At 34.1% G+C, this 19,971-nt stretch overlaps 1 protein-coding gene across 3 annotated transcripts in view; it reads left to right on the top strand.

The window, feature by feature from the left end:
- VPS54 (VPS54 subunit of GARP complex) overlaps window positions 1-19,971 on the top strand; it is a 77,726-nt gene that overhangs the window by 9,359 nt on the left and 48,396 nt on the right. The window contains exons 1-6 of one of the 3 annotated variants that reach the window (XM_077766428.1): window positions 288-326; window positions 1,459-1,614; window positions 3,340-3,581; window positions 12,365-12,443; window positions 14,617-14,651; window positions 17,097-17,228. In XM_077766428.1, the coding sequence (XP_077622554.1) occupies window positions 1,479-1,614; window positions 3,340-3,581; window positions 12,365-12,443; window positions 14,617-14,651; window positions 17,097-17,228 (624 nt within the window). In that variant the 5' untranslated portion in view covers window positions 288-326; window positions 1,459-1,478. Of the gene's footprint in view, window positions 1-287; window positions 327-1,458; window positions 1,615-3,339; window positions 3,582-12,364; window positions 12,444-14,616; window positions 14,652-17,096; window positions 17,229-19,971 lie in introns of those variants that run through there. The other 2 variants (XM_077766430.1, XM_077766429.1) reach the window with 2 other exon arrangements.

Here is a 19,971-nt window from a genome sequence, read left to right on the forward strand (position 1 = left end):
CTTTTCAAACCAAGACCCTGATTAATTCATTTGGCCATATTTTCTGTGTGTGTCTGTGTGTATTTAGTGTGATTTTTTTTTTCAGTACTTCCCAGTGCAAGCATTTTACTCTAGCTGTGTCAGTTTCCACATAGTCTTATGTTTATTCTGTGTCCTTTAACCTTTGTTCATGTTATTGTTTGTTTTCTGTTCAGGGACCTTAAGGAAGTTATTTATCTTTGTGCATTTTCTTAACAGCTTGCTTCTTAAAGTCTTAGTGGTATAATTGGATGTGTTTCTTTTACATTAGGAGGACTGTGACAGATATTCAAAGAAGTCTGGGAAAAGTAAGTTTTAGCATTTCACTAAACTGGAGAGGAGTTAGAGTAGATGAACTTTTTATCACCATTCTTAGCCTTATGTCTCTGCTCTTTATTTCTTACCCTTATTATATTCACCAGATTTCCTAAGTAGGCTTTTTTTTTTTAATTTGTTAAAACATGTGTCTTTGTAAGCCACCTAGTCTTTCTGAGTCTTGCTATACTTATCTCTAGTATTAGGGAACTTAGACTAGATGATCTCTAAGTTCCCTTTCAGCTGTAAACTTCTGTTTATGTTCATTTATTTATTCCTTCATTGAAAAATGCTTATTTTATATTGCAGACTATATGTATCAAATGTATAAGATTATACAATGTAAGATTATCTACCCTTCAGTAAAAAATAATACATGTTCTTCAGTATCCAGGTTATGTACTACTTCATTTGTAAAGTTTTACCTGAACTGTAGCCTACAGTATGTTGTCTTGCCCCACAAATTCTTTTAGGATTTACTGAACAATGTGGACATAGGTTAACCTGTTCTGATTGTTGTCATTACTGAATGTAATTGCAGACATCTTGGAGAGTAATACTTCCTTTTATAGTTAATAGTGATTGTCACTTAGTAATTGTATCATGATGGTAACTAACATTTATAAACACTAACTTTGAGACAAGCATTGTTTTAAATGCTTTATATATATCCATTCCTTTTACTCTTACAAAATGTTTTTGAAATGGGCTCTCTTTTCATTTCCATTTTTACAGATGAGGTAAGGCACACAAAGGTTAAGTAAATTTCCTTAAGGTTATACTGCTGGTAAGTGAAGAACCCCCAGTAGTCAGACTTCAGAAACCCATTCGCTTATCCATTTTGCTATTATGCATAATTATGTATGCTTGCTGAATGAACTGATGTTTTCATCTTCAATTAGTTACAACGTTGTTACCTATTTTACACTTTGGATAAAAGACTAAAGATATTTCACTTCCGGGAGAATACTTTTGAAACAAGGACAAATAACTTTCTTAGTAACTAATTATGAGTGACCTGGATAATGTATCTTTTTCAAAGAAAGCTTGAGACATGCATAATACTTACAGATGAATTTTGATTTGTGTTAAGTATCTTGATTTTTACTTGTTACTTATTTTCAGTTGAGTGGTGATTTTATGCAATGGCTTCAAGCCACAGTTCTTCACCAGTGCCTCAAGGAAGCAGCAGAGATGTTTTCTTTAAAAAAGAGGTAGATCCAACAAAACACATTCGACCTGTGCAGTCACTGCCAGATGTATGTCCCAAGGAACCCACAGGTAATGCCTTTTTCTGTTTTTTTGTTTGAGGATTTTTACCGAGGATTTGTATTATCTTTAAATGAGTTAGATTCTGTATACAGTTGACCCTTGAACAGTATGGGGTTTAAACTTCATGAATCCACCTATATGCNTAAATACAGTACTATAAAGGTATTTTCTCCTCACGGATTTCTTAGTAACATTTTCTTTCCTCTAACTTACTTTATGGTAAGAATATAGTATAAATACAGTATGTAGTATGTATATAACATACAGAATATGTTAATTTACTGTTTATGTTATCTGTAGTGCTTCCAGTCAACAGTAGGCTATTAGTAAAGTTTTGGGAGAGTTGGAAGTTAGATGTGGATTTCTGACTACATGGGGAGGGGAGTGGTCTGTGACCCTAATCCTCCTATGTTTAAAAGTCAGCTACACTTAAAAGAGTAAATTTTATAGTGTTAAAACTAAAGAGATAAATAATTTGGAAGTAAGTTGATTGGAAAATTGGGATATAGTTCTTTTCCTGCATTTCCACAGAAGAAATTATTTGCATAAACTGAACAAAAAATTTGAAAATGAAACTACAGATTTAAAACTTTTTAGTTAAACTTAGTATAGTCAATTCTCATTATTTGTAGATTCTATGTTTGCAAACTTGCCTACTCCCTGAAACTTATTTGTAACCCTAAAATCATTATTTGTGTTACTTTTGCGGTTATTTGCAGCCATTTGCAGCAGAATAAAAAATGTGAATGACCTGATGCCCATGTACCTAGCTAAGGCTGAACAAGACAACACTTTGCCTTCTTGTCTTAGCTCTCAGGCTATAAACAAGTGTCTGTTCTGTGGTTTGTTTAGTGCCACATTTTTTTTGCATTTTTGAGCTTTTTAATGGTGCTTTTGCTGTATAAAAATGGTTACCAGATGTAGTGCTGCAGTGCTTTCTAGTGTTGCTAGGCACAAAAAGATTGTAATGTGTGTGCCTTACAAAGAAAATTCATTCAGGTATGAATTACAGTGGTGTGCGCCATGAGTTCAGTATTAACGAATGAACAATATCAAACAAGGTGTCTTTAAACAAACACACAGAGAATAAGATTATTTATTGATCAGTTGATGAAAATTTTGTGACCAGAGGCTTACAGGTACCTACCTCTGTATTTCCCCTAGGAGCAGTGGTTCAGTATTTGCTAATTGTTACCGTGACTTTATAGAACGAAATTACCATGAATAACAAGAATTGACTATATATTTTTCTTTCCCCTGTGGTTAATGCCACAGTAGCATTTGTGTCATCTAATTATAAGCCAAACAAAGGGTATTAGATCCAGGTGTGTCTGCCGTAGTACAGAGGAAAGAGTATACCTGTGAAAACTCTGGAGGATTAAAGGATAGAAGATATATAATAAGAAGGTAGAAGAGTTTTGATGTTGAAAAAAGAGAAATTGTACATTAAGGAAAGGAATTAATGAAAGACTTTCTTTATGATCCACCCCACGATACAACTGCAACCCTCAAATTTTGCACATTTATTTTTTACATGCTTTTTCTTCCCTTAGCAAATGATGCTGAAAGCTGAAGTTTATTTAATCAGAATGATTTTCATTAAAATGTTTGTTATAAAAGAGAATTAGGTGGCTTGGCATACATAGAGTAGAAACTAAGCAATTTTTATTCTTTTAGGTTGTACTTTGAAATGTAGAACTTAGTTTACAGAGTTTTCTTGTTTACTTTTTGCAGGTGATTCAAATAGTTTATGTGTTGCCCCATCTCTAGTTACAGATCAACATAGATGGACTATATATCATTCCAAAGTAAACCTCCCAGCAGCATTAAATGATCCTAGATTAGCAAAAAGAGAATCTGACTTCTTCACAAAAACATGGGGATTGGACTTTGTGGACACTGAAGTCATACCTTCATTCTACCTCCCACAGATCAGCAAAGAACATTTTACAGTGTATCAACAGGAAATCTCTCAGGTAATATCTAATCTTGAAGTCAGGTCAAAAGGAATAGAAAGATCTTTAGTTTGATTTATTGTAGATTTTTGACCAACAATCTTTGATGAGCCTATAGCATTCTTTTTGGTCTATATTCATTCTACTGTCCTGGGTTGTATTTAATTCTTTGCTTAGCTATATGTAAATATATTTCTCTTACTGTAGTGATTTTTCACATTTATACTTTTCTAATAGTGCTGAGATTCAATATGAAACCCAGCCTGCTTACCAAGAGAAGATTTTTTTGTTAGGCCAGTAAAACCCAGATGATTTGTGAAGTTTAAGAAATGAGCCGAGTAGAACTGTTTCTTTGTCTCTCATTTACCACAAAAAATTTAATAGACCATGCTAGTTCTGGCACATAGTCTTAATGTCTTTAGACCTAATATATTGCTCTAAACTTAGTTCTGAGTGAGAATTGAATGTAGTCCATAGTTTTAGATGGCTTGTTATTCACTTTTAGAGAATATTATCAATATAATTTTGGTTACTGTTTTAGTCTTATAAGAAACTCACTTTTAAAGTGATACAGGGGATATTAAAATTTGTTTCTTTACTGAAATGTGATTGCCACATAACATTCTAATAGTTTCAAGTGTACAACATAATTTGAAATTTATATATATTGCAAAATGGTCACCATAAGTCTAGTTAACATTTGTCACCATACATAGTTACAAAAAAGTTTTTCATGATGAGGATTTAAAAAATCTATTCCTAGGAACTTCAGATATACAATACAGTATTGTTAACTATAGTGACCGTGTTTTATTATTACATCTAGAAGTCTGTATAGGGGATATTTATATTTTTATAATATCCCTTTTTATACTTTATTCATTAGCAAGCCTAATTTGCATTTAGCTGACTTAATTTCACTTCATTACCTTGTTCCTTTCATGATTTGGAAATAGGCTAAATGTGATTATATTATTGGCATTTGTACTATACATTATTTGGTTCATTTTTAGTACTACCTACTGTTTTTGTACAGCACCTGTAAATAGTATTTACTTTTATGTAATGTATATTGCCATATGCTGTCTAGAATTTTTGTATTCTTTTTTTTTTTTAAGTAGGCTCCACGCCTAGTGTGGAGCACAACATGGGGCTTGAACTCACGACCCTGAGATCAAGATCTGGGCTGAGATCAAGAGTCTGATGCTTAACCAACTGACCACTCAGGCACCCCAAGTTTTTGTGTTGTTTTCCACAATCACATCTGTCTGGATGTTGTTAAGTGGATGAGCTTTAATATGCCTTCTTTTTGATGGTTTGTAGTTTGATGCCTCATAACCTGCCATTTGGTTTTTCTATTTATTTATTGATCAAATATTTATTGAATGCCTTCCATGTGCCAGGCACTGTTCTAAACACTAAGGATACAACAGGGACCAAAACTCACCATTTCTCTCCATCATAAAGCTTACATTTCTAACAAGAGTTATGAACAATAAACCCAAAAGTACCCACTAAAATAACAAAACAAAGTATGTTAGCTAATAAACCAATAGAAGAGATAACATGAAATTAAAAAAATTCTCAGCCCAAACAAAGACAGATAAAGGGTAAAAAAGGAGCAAAGAATGGATGAGACAAAAAGAAAAACATCAAGATGATAGACTTAAATCTAACCCTGTCAGCAATCATATAAAATGTAGATGTTTAAGCACCCTGATTACAAGGCAGAGGTTGTGAGATTGGATGAAAAAGCAAGACTCAACTGTATGCTGGCTCTAAGAGGTGCACTTAAAATACAGAGATACAGAACATTTGAAAAGTAAAAGGATAGAAAAAGATATACCATGCTAACACCAGTTATAAGAAAGCTGGAATGGCTGTATTAATATCAACCACAGCAGATTTCCAAGCAAAGAATATTCTAGGGATAGAGATTATTTTTATAATGATGAAAGTGTTAATCAAGAGGATATAATATTTGTAAACATTTTTGTCAAAACAGAGCTTCAAAATACATGAAGCAAAACATAGGAACTTTATGGGGGAAATAGATGAATTCACAATTACGGTTGGAGATTTTAATACTTTTCTCTCAATAACAAGTGCTCAATGACTACACTGTCAGTCAACCTGACTTGTAAGAACACATTGAAACAACATTCCACCCAATATATAGAATACATTTTCTTCTGAAGTGTTCCTGGAACATTTATCAAGATACACTATAATCTGAGCCATGAAACAAGTCTTGATACGTTTAAAAATCTTCAAGTCATACAAAGTATGTTCTTTGACCACAGTAGAATTAAATTAGAAATTATTGACAGAAGAGTGTATGGAAAATCCACAAATACTTGGAAACCAAAACTGATGCTTCTAAATAAAAATGTGGGTCAAAGGGGAAAAGGAAATTAGAACCATTGACCCTTAAACAACTTGGTTTGAACATGCAGATCCACTTCTATGTAGTTTTTTGATAACTACAGTCACAGTACTGTAAATATTTTCTCCTTATGATTTTTCTTTTTTTTAATTTATTTTTTAATGTTTATTTTTGAGAGAGAGAGAGAAGCACAGCATGAGCAGGAGAGGGACAAAGAGAGTGGGACACACAGAATCTGAAGCAGGCTCCAGGCTCTGAGCTGCCAGCACAGAGCCTGAAGCGAGGCTCAAACTCACGACCTGCAGGATCGTGACCTGAGCCAAAGTCGGATGCCCAACTGATTGAGCCACCCAGGTGCCCCTTCCTTATGATTTTTTAAAAATTATTTATTTATTTTTTGAGAGAGAGAGAGAGAGAGAGAGATTGAGAGAGAGAGCAAGCTAGGGAGGGGCACAGAGAGAGACACAGAATCCAAAGCAGGTTCCAGGCTCTGAGCTGTCAGCCCAGAGCCCGATGTAAGCTTGAACCCATGAACTGTGAGATCATGACCCGAGCTGAAGTTAGATGCCCAATCAACTGAGCCACCCAGGCACCCTCCCTTATGATTTTCTTAATAACATTTTCTCTAGCTTACTTTAAGAAATAGTATGTAATATGTAATACACAAAATATGTGTTAATTGACTATTAAGGCTTCTCGTCCACAGTAGGCTATTAGTAGTTAAGTGTTTGGAGAGTTAAAAGTTCTGCTTGGGGTTTTGATTGTTGGACATTGGTGTTCCTAACCCCTACGTTGTTAAAAAGGCAGCTGTTGTTTGGACTGAATGGAAATGAAAACACAACATATCAGGATTTGTGGCATGCTGCTTCTGCAGTATTTAGGGAACAGTTTATAGCAGTAGATGCATGTATTAGAAAAGAAGAATAGTCTGAAATCAGTGACCTCAACTTCCAGCTTAAAAAGCTACCACAAGAACAAATTCAAACCAAAATAAGCAGAAGAAAGAAAGAAACATCGAAGACAGAATCAATAAAATAGAAGGTAGAGAAATAGTAGAGAAAAATCAGTGAAACCCTAACCTAATTCTTTGAGAAGGTCAATAAAATTGTCAAACCTGTAGTAATGCTGATCCAGGAAGAAAAAAGACATAATCACCAATAACAAAAATGAGAGTGATGACATCACTACAGATTCTACAGTGATTACAAGACTAATTTGAACAACTTTATGCCAATAAATTCTACAGGTTAGATGAACTGACACATTCCTTCAAAGACACAAATGACCAAATCTCTCTCAAGAAGAAATAGATAACCTGAATAGCCTTATAGTTATTAAAGAAATTGATATTAAATACCTTTCTAAGAAGAAAACTCAAGTCCGCATGGCTTCACTGTTGATTTCTACCAAATAATTAAGGAAAAAACAATACCATGTCTACACATATTCTTTCATATTTTGGTGAAGATATGAAGGACAGGGCCAGTATTAGGATGAGGCAGGCAAGGTGCCTGAGGTGTAAAATATGAAGGGCCACGAGAATCTAAGAGTAAGTAGATACCTGTTTAAATACTGTACCCTAGGCTCCTTGCTTGCCTCACCCTATTGCCAGCCCTGGTGGAGTAACTAGAACTCTCATATATTGTTGGTGGGAATTTAGAGTGGTACAAATCCTTTGGGAAAACAATTTAGCCATTTCCTAAAAAGTTAAAAATACTTCTGGTTCAGCTTGTAAGGAGTTTGGAGGCTTCTACCCCTCTTCTCACAAGAAATATTTGAACTAAATGAAAATCAACAACTTAGAAGCTTTTTGAAGGTAACAGCCCAGGGGCACAAACTCAGTAAAAGACAAAGACCTAATGACAGAACTCTGGAATGCTTCCTTTCCTCCCACATCTTCCCTCCATATCAATAGGGCACCTGTATAATAAGGGAATACAACTGAAAGAATTGCATGTCTCAGACTTCATTTAAGAAATCTGTAAAGACAGCAAGGGAGAGGCACCTGGGTGGCTCAGTTCGTTAAGTGTCCAACTCTTGATTTTGGCTCAGGTCATGGTTTCATGGTTTGTAAGTTCAAGCCCTGTATCGAGTTCTGTGCTGACAGCGCAGAGGCTGGGATTCTCTCTCTGTTCCTCCCCCACTTGCTCTCTCTCTGTCTCAGAGTAAATAAACATTTAAAAAAATTTTAAAAAGACAGCAAGGGAGACAAAAATGACACCAGAGGAAATTTTAGCCTCTAAACCTACAGCTACAGCAAACCGTTAATACAGCCTCATTCCTAGCCAAATAAACATAAACTTCACACTAAATGCCTGTTTATGTAAGTTCCTTTTATCCAGTACATCATATCTGGCATTCAACAGAGAATTATAATATATACTAAAGATGAGAAGAAGAAAACCCCACAGTTTAAAGAGCAAGTACTGGAATGAGACTCAGGTGGCAACAATGTTGGAATTATCAGACTGGGAATTTAAAACAGCTATGGTTAATATATTAAGGCCTTAATGGAAAAGGTAGATAACATGTAAGAATAGAGGGTGATCTATGCCCAGAGATGGGATCTATAAGTATCAAAAGGAAATGCTAGAAATAAAAAACATTAGCAGAAATGAAGAATGCCTTCAATGGATTCATCAGTAGACTAGAACTTTCAGAGAAAAGAATCAGTGAGTTTAAGGAAATGTTAATAGAAACATTAAAATATGTGGGTTATTGAAAGCATTGCTTAAGGGAAATTTAATAGCTTTAAATGCATATATTAGTAAAGAAAAAAATCTAAAATTAATCTAAGTTTTCACCACAGGAGACAAGAAGAAGAACAAATGATATTCAAAGTTAGCAGAAGGTGAATCACTGTGTTTGTACCTGAAACTAATGATATCGTGTGTCAAGTATACTACGATAAAACGAAACAACAGAAGAAAAGAAATAATAAAAATTAGACCAGAAATCAGTGAAATTGAAAAAAGGAAATCAATAATCAATAAAACTGAAAGCTGTTTCTTTAAGAAGATCAATAAAATTGATAACTGTTTAGCCAAGTTAATTTAAAAAAATTATAAATTATTAATATTGAAATGAAAGAGGGCACATCATTAATGTTCTCATGGTCATTAAAGGATAACAAAATATTATGAACAAACTGTATGCCCACAAATTGTATCTGAATAAATCTATACTTTTTAAAGAAATTGAATCAATAATAACTTTTCAAAATAGAAAACACCAGGGCCACATGGGTACACTGGTGAATTGTGCCACATGTAAGCAGAAGTCATACCAGTTTTTTATGATCTATTCCAGGAAATGGAAGCAAAGAGGATACTTTCTAACTTATTTATGTGGCATTAACCTAATACTGAAATTAGACAAAAACATTATGAAAAAGGAAAACTACAGACCACTGTCTCTCATGAACATGGTTGCAAAAGTCCTTAACAAAATATAGGAAAATCAAACCCAACAGTATAAAAAAGAATTCTATACCATAACTAAGTGGGATTTATTCCAGATATGTAAGGCTGATCCAATATTCAGAAAGCAATTAGTGTAATCCATACCTTAATGGGCTGAAGAAGAAAAATCTATATTCATATCAGTAGATATAGAGAAAACATTTGATAAAACTCAGTACCCATTCATGATTAAAAACACAGCAAACTAGGAATATAGGGGAACTTTTTTCAATTTTTTTAATGTGTATTTTTGAGAGAGAGAGAGAGAGAGAGAAAGCGGGTGCAGGGAGAGAGGGAGACAACAGAATCTAAAGCAGGCTCCAGGCTCTGAGGTGTCAGCACAGAGCCTGAAGTGGGATTCAGACTCATGAACTGTGAGATCATGGCCTGAACCGAATCAGACACTTAACCGACTGAGCCACCCAGATGCCCCAATGGGAACTAATTCAACTTGATAAAGAATATCTACAAAAACCCTACAACTAATTGTGAGAAACTAGGTGCTTTCCCTCTGAGATGAGGAACAAGGTAAGAATGTCTGTTCTCACCACTCGTTTTGAACATCGCACAGGAAATTCTACATAATGAGACAGGAAAAGGAAATAAAAGGTATATACACTGGGACAGAGGAAGTAAAACTGTCTTTATTCACAGGTATCATGATTGTCTATTTAGAAAATCCCAAAGAATCAGTAAAGATTCTTGAAGCAAAGAAATCAGTAAAGAAATTCCTGGGAACTAATAAGCAATTATACCAAGGTTGCAGGGTTTATTAATATTACAAAAGGTTAATATTACAGAAGTAAATTGCTTTCTTATATGCTAGTGATGTACAATTTGTATTTGAAATTAACACAGCACCATTTACATTAGCATTTCAAAGGAAATGAAATACTTAGGTATAAATCTTACAGAATATGTGCAAGATCTATATGAGGATAACTACAAAACTGATGAAAGAAATCAGTGAAGATCTAAATAAACGGAGAGAGATTCCATGTACATGGATAGGAAGACTCAGTATTGTCAAATGTTCTTTCCAACTTCGTCTACAGATTCAATGCAGTCCCAGTTAAGATTTCAGCAATTTGTTTTTGGATACCAAGAAACTAATTCCAAAGTTTATAAAGAAAGGGAAAAGAATAGCTAACAAAGTATTGAAGAACCAAGTTAGAAAATTGACACTAATTGACTTCAAGACTTACTGTGAAGAGAGTAATATAAACAGTATGGTATTGGTAAAAGAATAGACATAGATCAAAGGAACAGAAGAGAGCTCAGAACTAACACAAATATAGTCAACTGATTTTTGATAGAAGCGCAAATAGTGCAAAAGTCTTTTTTTTCATGTTTTATTTATTTTTGAGAGACAGAGAGAGAGACAGTGTGAGAAGGGGAGGGTCAGAGAGAGTGGGAGACACAGAATCTGAAGACAGGCTCCAGGCTCTGAGCTAGCTGTCAGCACAGAGCCTGACGCAGGGCTCGAACCCACGAACCCATGAGATCATGACCTGAGCCAAAGTCAGATGCTCAGCTGACTGAGCCACCCAGGCACCCAATAGTCTTTTGAATAAATGGTGCTGGAACAACTAGATGGCCACATGCAAAAAAAAAAAAACAAACATATATATATATATATGTACACACACACATATATATATATAAAGAATCTAGACACAGACTATACACCCTTTCACAGCAGTTAGCGCAAAATGGATCGTAGACCTAAGTGTAAAATGCAAAACTGTAAAACTAGAAGATTACACAGTATAAAATACATGACTTTGGGTTTGGTGATGACTTTAGATAATGGCATCAGATAAAGCACAACTCATGAAAGAAAAAAATTGGTTGGACTTAGTTAAAATTAAAACCTCTACTCTGTGAAAGGCCATTAAAAGAAAGAATACAAGCTAAACACTGGGAGAAAATATTTGGAAAACACATATATGATAAAGGATCAGTATCAGTAAATATACAAATAACTCTTAAAATTCAGCAATAAGAACCAAGCCAACTGAAAAATGGGAAAAGGACTTGAATGAACATTTCTCCAAAGAAGATGTACAAATGACCGATAAGCATGTGAAAAGTCAATATCACTAATAGTTTTAAGTGATAAGTTTTATGTTATGTATATTTTGTCACAATAAAAAAAGTGGGCAAAATATCTGAACAGGCATTTCACAAAAGAATACATACAGATGGCAAATAAGCATATGAAAAGATGCTCATTATATGTCATTAGGGAATTGCAAATTAAAACATCAGTGAGATGCCACTATACAGATGTCAGAATTGCAGAAATTGAAACACTGATAGCACCAAATGCTGGTAAGAATGTAGACTAATAGGAACTCTTATTCATTGTGGATAGGACTGCAAAATGGTATAGCCATGTTGGAAGATAGTCCTATAGTTTCTGCCACAGTTGCTATCAGAGCTCTGAACACTACTAGCTCAGTGTTTTTTCCATACCATACTCCACTTTCCCGTGTGTTCAGGTGTCTCTGAAAAGATAGAATTGTTAGTGATCATATAATCTGAAATCAGAGTGAGGTTCTTTTTTCTTTTACTTTGAGTCAAAAAGGGTTAACTAATGCCTATCTTTCTATCTTAGGTATATAGGTTTTCACATTTTCTTCCTAGTTTTAAAAAGTTATCCTCAATCAATTTGTTATGTAAGTAAGGATCTTTCATTTGTATCCCCATTTCATTCCAAATTTATGAAGATTCTACTATAATTATATCAAATGGGATGAGTATAAATAAGCATATAGGTGTTCGTAGAGTTCATACGTGGTTTATTAAGCACACTTGTGTTTAAGCTCAAGAGGTTAGTGATTTCATATTAAAATTTGTAGAACTAATTTGGTATATTCTATTGTGAAACATTTTGATGCTTTCAGTATTCATATTGCTATATAGCATTTATTTTGATATTTGTCTTTTTATAGAAAGAGAAGACTCATGAGAGATGCAAGAATATTTGTCCTCCTAAAGATACTTTTGACAGGACTCTCTTACATACTCATGGTATGAATATGTGCTATTTGTAGACAGTAAATAGATGAATATGTGGTATTTGTAGCATAGCATAAATATCAACAAACAAAACCCTAATTTGGGGACCTTTTATTTCTAGTGAAATTTTTATAGCCTGTGATCCTAATCTTTCAAAAGCTTTTACAAGAAAGATCATGGGTCTCATGGTAGTGTTATCCTTTTTTTATTATTATTATTATTTTTTATTTTTGAGAAACAGAGAGAGTGTCAGTGGGGGAAGAGCAGAGAGAGAGGGAGACACAGAATCTGAAGCAGGCTCCAGGCTGAGCTGTCAGCACAGAGCCTGACGCAGGGCTCCAACTCCCGAAGCTTGAGATCATGACCTGAGTTGCAGTCAGACACTTGACTGACTGAGCCACCCAGGCGCCCCTGTTATCCTTTACTTCAGCAATTATTTATTTAACATCTGGATGCTCGGTACTTTGCCTGTTGATTAAAAATAGTTGAATAAAAAGAGGACTTGTCCTCAAGAAGCTGAAAGTCTCTTGAGTCAGGCTGCAGTGTTGTATATCAAATAATAAGTTCAATGTGGTAAGATTGTATAGAGCTCCTAATTTGTTAAGCCTTAGAAAACTTCCTAGAGTTGATGATTGCCTGTGTTTTAAACTAGCTGTTGAGAAAGATTTATGTGGAGAAAGGCCTTCTGGGAAGAGGGAACAGTTTAAGCAAAAACAGTGGAGTCAAGAGAGAACAGAGCATCTTAAAGTTTGGTATATTGGCTCTCCTGGGAGCAAGATATGAGACTGAAGAAGTAGGCAGGGGAGTCAGATCATGAAGAGCCTTATATGCCATGCTAAGGAATTTTTCTTTTCTAAAAGCAGTACAGAGCTACAAAATATTTTTAACCAGACATCAGATTTATGATTATACATTTCACTGTGAAAACAGTTGTAAAAAATAAACTTAAGGAAGATGATAAAATTGGAGGCAAAGAGATAGTAAAAGGCTACTGAAGTAATACAAGTGAGACATCATGTGACACCCCCCCCCCCCCCCACCAAAAGCAGTTATAATGAAGATAGAAAGGAATTTAGGCATTTGAGAGATACATTAGAGATCAAACAAAGCACAGGTTTTGGTCATCAGTTAGTTGTTAGTATTGGTGAGGATAGATCAGTTTGCACACTGAGAAGTTTCTGTGGATTTCACAATTTAGGAGATCTTAAGGAGGACATTCAGACTTGAAGTGATAGTTACAGAAACACAATACTATGTATTAAGAAGTGAGTACAAAAGAAAGAAATGGAGACTACCAGTGTGGATATGACTTTAGGATTTGAGATATAAGATACTGGTTAGATAGAACACAGAGGAAGAATATTTTTGCATGGTCAACACCAGGTGAGACAGGAGAGGCATTTACATAACCCTGAGAATGAGTGCTTCCTTAAATTTTGTACTGGAGGTCCTCCCTTGCCTCAGCCTACTTTAGGCCCTGGGTTTTAGCTTTATCTTTGTTTGTTTGTTTTAATGTGAGAGAACTGAGCATGTTAGTATGAAGAGAGTAAGAGCTATGAGAAGGCAACAGTTGAGGATATGGAAAGAGGCAGGGTAATTGAGGATGAAGCAAGCTCACAAAAGAGGCAGAGGGCATGGAGTCCAACCCAGGAAGGTTAGTTTTGGAAAGGAGGGTACCTCCTCTGATATCTAGTTGGTGAGATGAAAGTAAAGTAGGTTCATTTGCAGGTTTGTTGATGATACAAACTAAATGTCTAAGAAGAAAATTAATATGGTGTTAAAATCTTTGATCATAAGAAATTCTGGATGGGATGCGGGTATTTTGAACAATAAAAAAGTGTTCCTATATTAGAATTGAATTCATTTTTTTAAAACCAGATGCCAAACAATTTCACCAAAACTTAATAAGATAGCAGCCAGCTTTCTGTGTCCGTTTAAAGAGCACTTGAAATGTATTTAGTTGTTTTATTGCCACCATGCAATTGATTAAAATTATTTGAAACCTAGGATTTATTCAGTGCTTTCTCTACTACTAGGCATACAGGAGGTGCCTGATAGATGTTTGTTGAGGGAATTTACGTGGTTATATAGTGGCATAGTATAGAATCTAGTCAAATGTATTTTATGGAATAAAATGAAAACAAGATTAAAAAAAATCATATTTTCACTTTTCCCTTTTTCATAGATAAATCCAGGACAGATCTGGAGCAAGTACCTAAGGTAACAAAGCTTTAATAAATGAGAATACTGCTATTTAATAACTTTAACTTTTTATAATCTTAAATATCTTTAATTTTGCCTTGTAAGAAGCTTTCGACTTTCTCACACTTTAACCACTTAGCCTCTTTTGGGACTTTGTGCAGCACTTTTCTTCTCTCTTTCACATCATCAGTTTCTTCTTCATTACTGAAACCTACAAATATATTTAAGTCTCTCTATTCTAAAAAAGAATTTTATTGATCTTACTACTCCTTCACATTATTAAGAGATCTTTCTTTTGTGTGAGGAATTTTGTAGAGATATAATGTAATAGATTGTAATAGATGTCCTGCTGCTCCCCTGGGGAAAAGAGTCCATTGCGTTAATCAGATTCTCCAAGAGGTCAGTGATAACTGCTCTCTAGGGTGAGAAGACACAGAAAGTCAACAGACAGAAGCAGAAAGAAGAGGGCATTCATTTCTAAAGTTGTTTGATTCTTACAAAATAAAATTCAAACTCTGTCATTTAAGGCCCTTAATTATTCATTTCCTTCATAATCACTCTCTTAACTTTTGCTTACTAATCTTTACACATTCTTTATTTCAGCCAAAGTTTTTTTTTTGCTGTCTCTGTGCTTTATTTGCACTGTTCCTTTAGTCTGGAAGACTTCTCCCTCCTTTCCTCATATCCAATCCTTTCTTTACATTCTCTTGGTGAAATGGCAACCTTACTTGAATACATTACTTTCCAACTGAAGATAATTGGCCCCCTTGCTGAATTTCCATAGCATTTTATGTAGACCTGTGCCTTCCTTTTTAAGGCATTTGCCACTCTTTTTATAAAAGATATTTATGTGTGTATTTTATCACATCTAGTGGATTAAAGATCCTTGAGATTAAGACCTGTGTAATAATTAATCTTTGTTTCCCCCTTAGTGCCTAGCATAAGAGTTAGATTATAAGTATTTATTGAATTAATCAGTACTTTTAAATATATTAAAGCAGGGACTAGAAAATACATGCATGTCTCTGGTTAGATTTTCCCTATCACTTTATACTAATTTTTGGATATAGGTAAAATTGATCAGTAAAAATAAAATATAGAAATTAATTAGGTAATTAAGTTAAACTGTGTTTCAGGCCTTATGCTAGGTAGTACAGATACAAAGATTAATGAGCTATAAATCCAGTCTTGTTGGAACATATGGTCTCCAGGGGGTTATACACATATCAAATAAATAATTTTTGTGAAGTATGAGATACATAAATATGTGTGGCATATGTACTTGTGTTCAAAGATGGGGTAATTTATGTGTTCAGAGATTGAGTACATAATCATACAGAGATAAGTTTGCTCTTTGACTGGGTTGTATTCTCTAGGAAAATAGGAAAGAGCATTCTAGGCTGAAAGCATATACAAAGATAAGCATAAGAGGGTATGGAAGATAGTTGAGCATTGCTACAGTGTAACTCGTAAATGGTGGGAGTGGCAAGATACAAATCAGTGAGGGGTTCAAAAAAAAAAATGAAAGGCTTTTGATGCTCTTTTAAAAAGATTGGTCCTTAGGTCATGGGACTCTATTGAAAGATTTAAGCAGAGAAATTAATTCAGTTATACTTGCATTTTAAAAGTATATCTAACAGGGCACCTGGCTGGCTTAGTTGGTTAAGCGTCTGACTTTGGCTCAGGTCATGGTCTGGTGGTTTGCAGGTTTTGAGCTCCACATCAGGCTCTATGCTGACAGTGCAGAGCCTGCTTCAGATCCTCCCCACCTCCCCCCAATACATAAACATTTAAAATATATATCTAATAGTAGTATAGGGGATAGATTGAGGAAGCACATCAGTAAATAGCCATGTCTGTAATCCAGAGATAATGAGGGGCTGCACTAATGAAATGCTGTAGACATAGAGGATTCAAGTATTATTAAGAAAATATAATGGGTAGGACTTGGTGTCCAGATGGATGTGTATGTAAAGGAAAAAGAGTAGTCCTTTCATAAAATTGAATTTGTTTTGGTTTTAAAATTTAGTATATATCTAATCTATAAAACTAATTTTGAAAGCATTTTAAGCAGGAGAAAATAGAAATATAAATATAGAGAAATTGATATTTGGGGTTTTTAAAAACACTATCAATGGGGGAAATATTAAAGAAATTTTTGGATAAAGAGGATATCTCCCTTTGGTATATGCTTAGTGGGACTACATTAGTGAATTTGATTGCATAGTAATGGAATGATTATCTCCATTGGTAAAGAAAAAACATTTTTCTGTCTCTTATGAGTATTTTTAGCTTGATGAAACTATACATTTTTATACAGATTCTTGTGTAAATTAGCATATCACTTGCTTTTCTGTTTATGTTTAAGATCCAAGTTAATAATTATTAATGGTCTTACAATGCTTGAAGGATAATCGATGTAAAAAACGTTTATCTAATTGAGGAAAATACATTTTTTAATAGATTTTTATGAAACCAGATTTTGCCTTGGACGATACCTTAACTTTTAATTCAGTTTTACCATGGTCTCATTTTAATACTGCTGGTGGAAAAGGAAATCGTGATGCAGCTTCCTCAAAGTTGCTACAAGAAAAGGTAATTTCTTTTCTACTTTTTCCATGTAAAAAACTGTATTCTAGTTAAGTAGTATCTTTTGTGTGGGTTCAGATTTAGTTATTTAGTAAAGGCTAGTTTAATTTCATTATTGTTACTGCCTTCAAATTTTAACTGATAAAGTAAAAACATTTTTATTCAATGGAAAACAAGTTGTACTGGTGAAAAAGGAAAAGCTAATTGTGTGAGTGCTTCTTATCCAAAATAGCAGTTCACAAAATTTAGGTTGGAAGGATATATTAGATAACATGATTAATTGCTTTTCACTTATACCCAAAAAATATATTGGCAAATTTTATATTCTTTATGATTTAAGACATGGAAAATCAACTTTTGCAAAGGTACTATTTTTCCTTATACATAGTAAGGATGATTACTTTGAAACAAAAATACCACAGTTAAAAAATACGTATTATAGGGGCACCTGGGTGGCTCAGTCGGTTAAGTGTACAACTTCGGCTCAGGTCATGATCTCACAGTTCGTGGGTTCGAGCCCCACGTTGGGCTCTGTGCTGACAGCTAGCTCAGAGCCTGTAGTCTGTCTTCAGATTCTGTGTCTCCCACTCTCTCTGACCCTCCCCTGCTCATGCTGTCTCTCTCTCTCTCTCAGAAATAAAACATTTAAAAAAATACATATTATATTTTTAGCTTTGCAAAGCCTAATCTTTTACATATTAGTAGTCAGCAGTTTTTAAAAAATTTTACAATGTTCTCTAAGTAGAAGTCAGCAGGTTGAAGGTCATTTAAAGTGTAGAATTTTAAACATGTCTTAACTCACATATCGAGAATGTTTTAAAACTTGAATAGGAAGTAAAGGCTTTTGATTTCCTCTCTTTCTCAGCACTCAGTTTAGAGCTTTTCTAAAACTGATTCTCAAACTGAGAAGAAAGCATTTGTTTCAGGTCAGTGACATCTCTTGGCAGTCTGGAAACTTGTCTCAGGAATACTATTCAGTAAATGAGGTCCAGTAACCCAAGAGGAAACTAGTTTGGGGAGAAGAGGAGAAGACATGTAGGCAGAAAATCATGAGTATTCTTTTTCTCACAGTTGAAAATAAAAATGAAGTAATTTTTCCTTTGGCAACATTTTCACATATAAGGTTTCCCTTGAGTAAGAACAAATTCATAAATCTGATGAAAATGATGGGTTTATGGACACAGACTCATTCCCAAACTGCTTTTTTTCACATTCCAATATATGCGCTATTCGACTAATACCTTAAAAGAGAAAAACAATTAAAGCCAATGAAAATCTTCTCCTAAATACTAATACTTCCTAAACACTTTTAGGAATACTAAAAATTGTTCCCTTTATAGAATTTTAATAGGAAATGAATTATGAAAATATTATGCTATTGAAAAAAATGATCAATGGAATATTGATAACTTGCAGAAATCTTTGAAATTCAAATGAAAGAATTTTCTCATGTTAAATGTATAAAGTGACTGAAGTAATGGAATTTTATTTTTTGTTAAGTTCCAGAATCAAGCTTATTATATTTACATTCTGGCTCCATCTTCCTCTATTCTTGTCTTAGAAAAGGAATAGAAGAAAGGATCCCAAGAGAATAGTCAGACTCCCTTTATGATTGACAAACAGCTGTTTATATCTTGCTAGGTTTAAAGAGAGGGGATGCTACAACCAGGATTAAAGAATTTGTATTTTCTTGTAGTGCTACCCAAAGTGCTGGTCTGTGATGAAATAAGGGAGTTTGCACTAGAATGAAAATCATTGCAGTGCTTCCTTTATAAGAAAGTCTTTTCATGAAAAAAACAGTTCAGTGGGCTTAATGATGTAGTTGATTTACTTTCCAGCAAAGTTCCTTATTTTATCATGGACTCTTAAATAGTTCACAGATTGGCAGCAGCATATAAACTGCATTCTGAGTAGCACTTTCCTAAAGGAATTACTCATTTTCCATTTACTCTTCTGAAAAGTGAGTCTACTTTAGCTTGCAGTGTACCCAAGTACCTTTGTCTCCATATTGCTTTTTAGGTAAGTAAGTGCACAGCCTTGTTGAAGATGAAAAGAACAACAACAAAAGGGTATAAACTCAAGAGGTTTAAAGTATGGAAAATTTTCTCATTTGTAACCTGTTGTATATTATGATAGATTACTGAAGGAGCCTTGTTGACGATATATGTGATCTTGCATGGTTTTAAGGAAACAGTCTTGGAGACCAAATAATCTCTTCTAATTTTATAAGTCCTACATGTTGAAAGCCCATTAGCCCTTTAACACTGTGGATTCTCCTGAGATGTTGAGAGATAATGCCTAAATTTTGAGCTATTGGTTGAAGACTCTAAAAGTTAGAAATTGGAGAGAAATAGATAATGTAGCCAAAAAAGACATATGCAATTAGAAAGGAAGAAAAGACAACTCAAGTTTTGGAAGTCCATATTTGAAATTAGAAAGTATTTTTAAATATCTCTGTTACCTCTAGGAATTAATCTTGGTTGTGTTACAAATAAAATATATGTGAACTCATTTAAGGCATATTTTAAAATATATCGGAAATAAACTGAGTTTTACAAATTGATAAAAGAATAATTTTTGGAAGGTAAAATAAGCAGCCTTGAAGAAAATGTCCCAGCGAATCCTACTACTTTTTATCATTTGTGACTGGATCATGAATTTTTTAGTATTTTGAGGAAGTGTGCTATAATAGAGCTTCAGTTTTTGAGTCAGACAGACCTGGATTCAGATTTTAGTTTTGGCACTTACT

Source organism: Crocuta crocuta, unplaced genomic scaffold, assembly GCF_008692635.1.
Source record: "Crocuta crocuta isolate KB4526 unplaced genomic scaffold, BGI_CrCroc_1.0 scaffold113, whole genome shotgun sequence".
In the NCBI taxonomy this organism is placed as follows: Eukaryota; Metazoa; Chordata; class Mammalia; order Carnivora; family Hyaenidae; genus Crocuta; species Crocuta crocuta.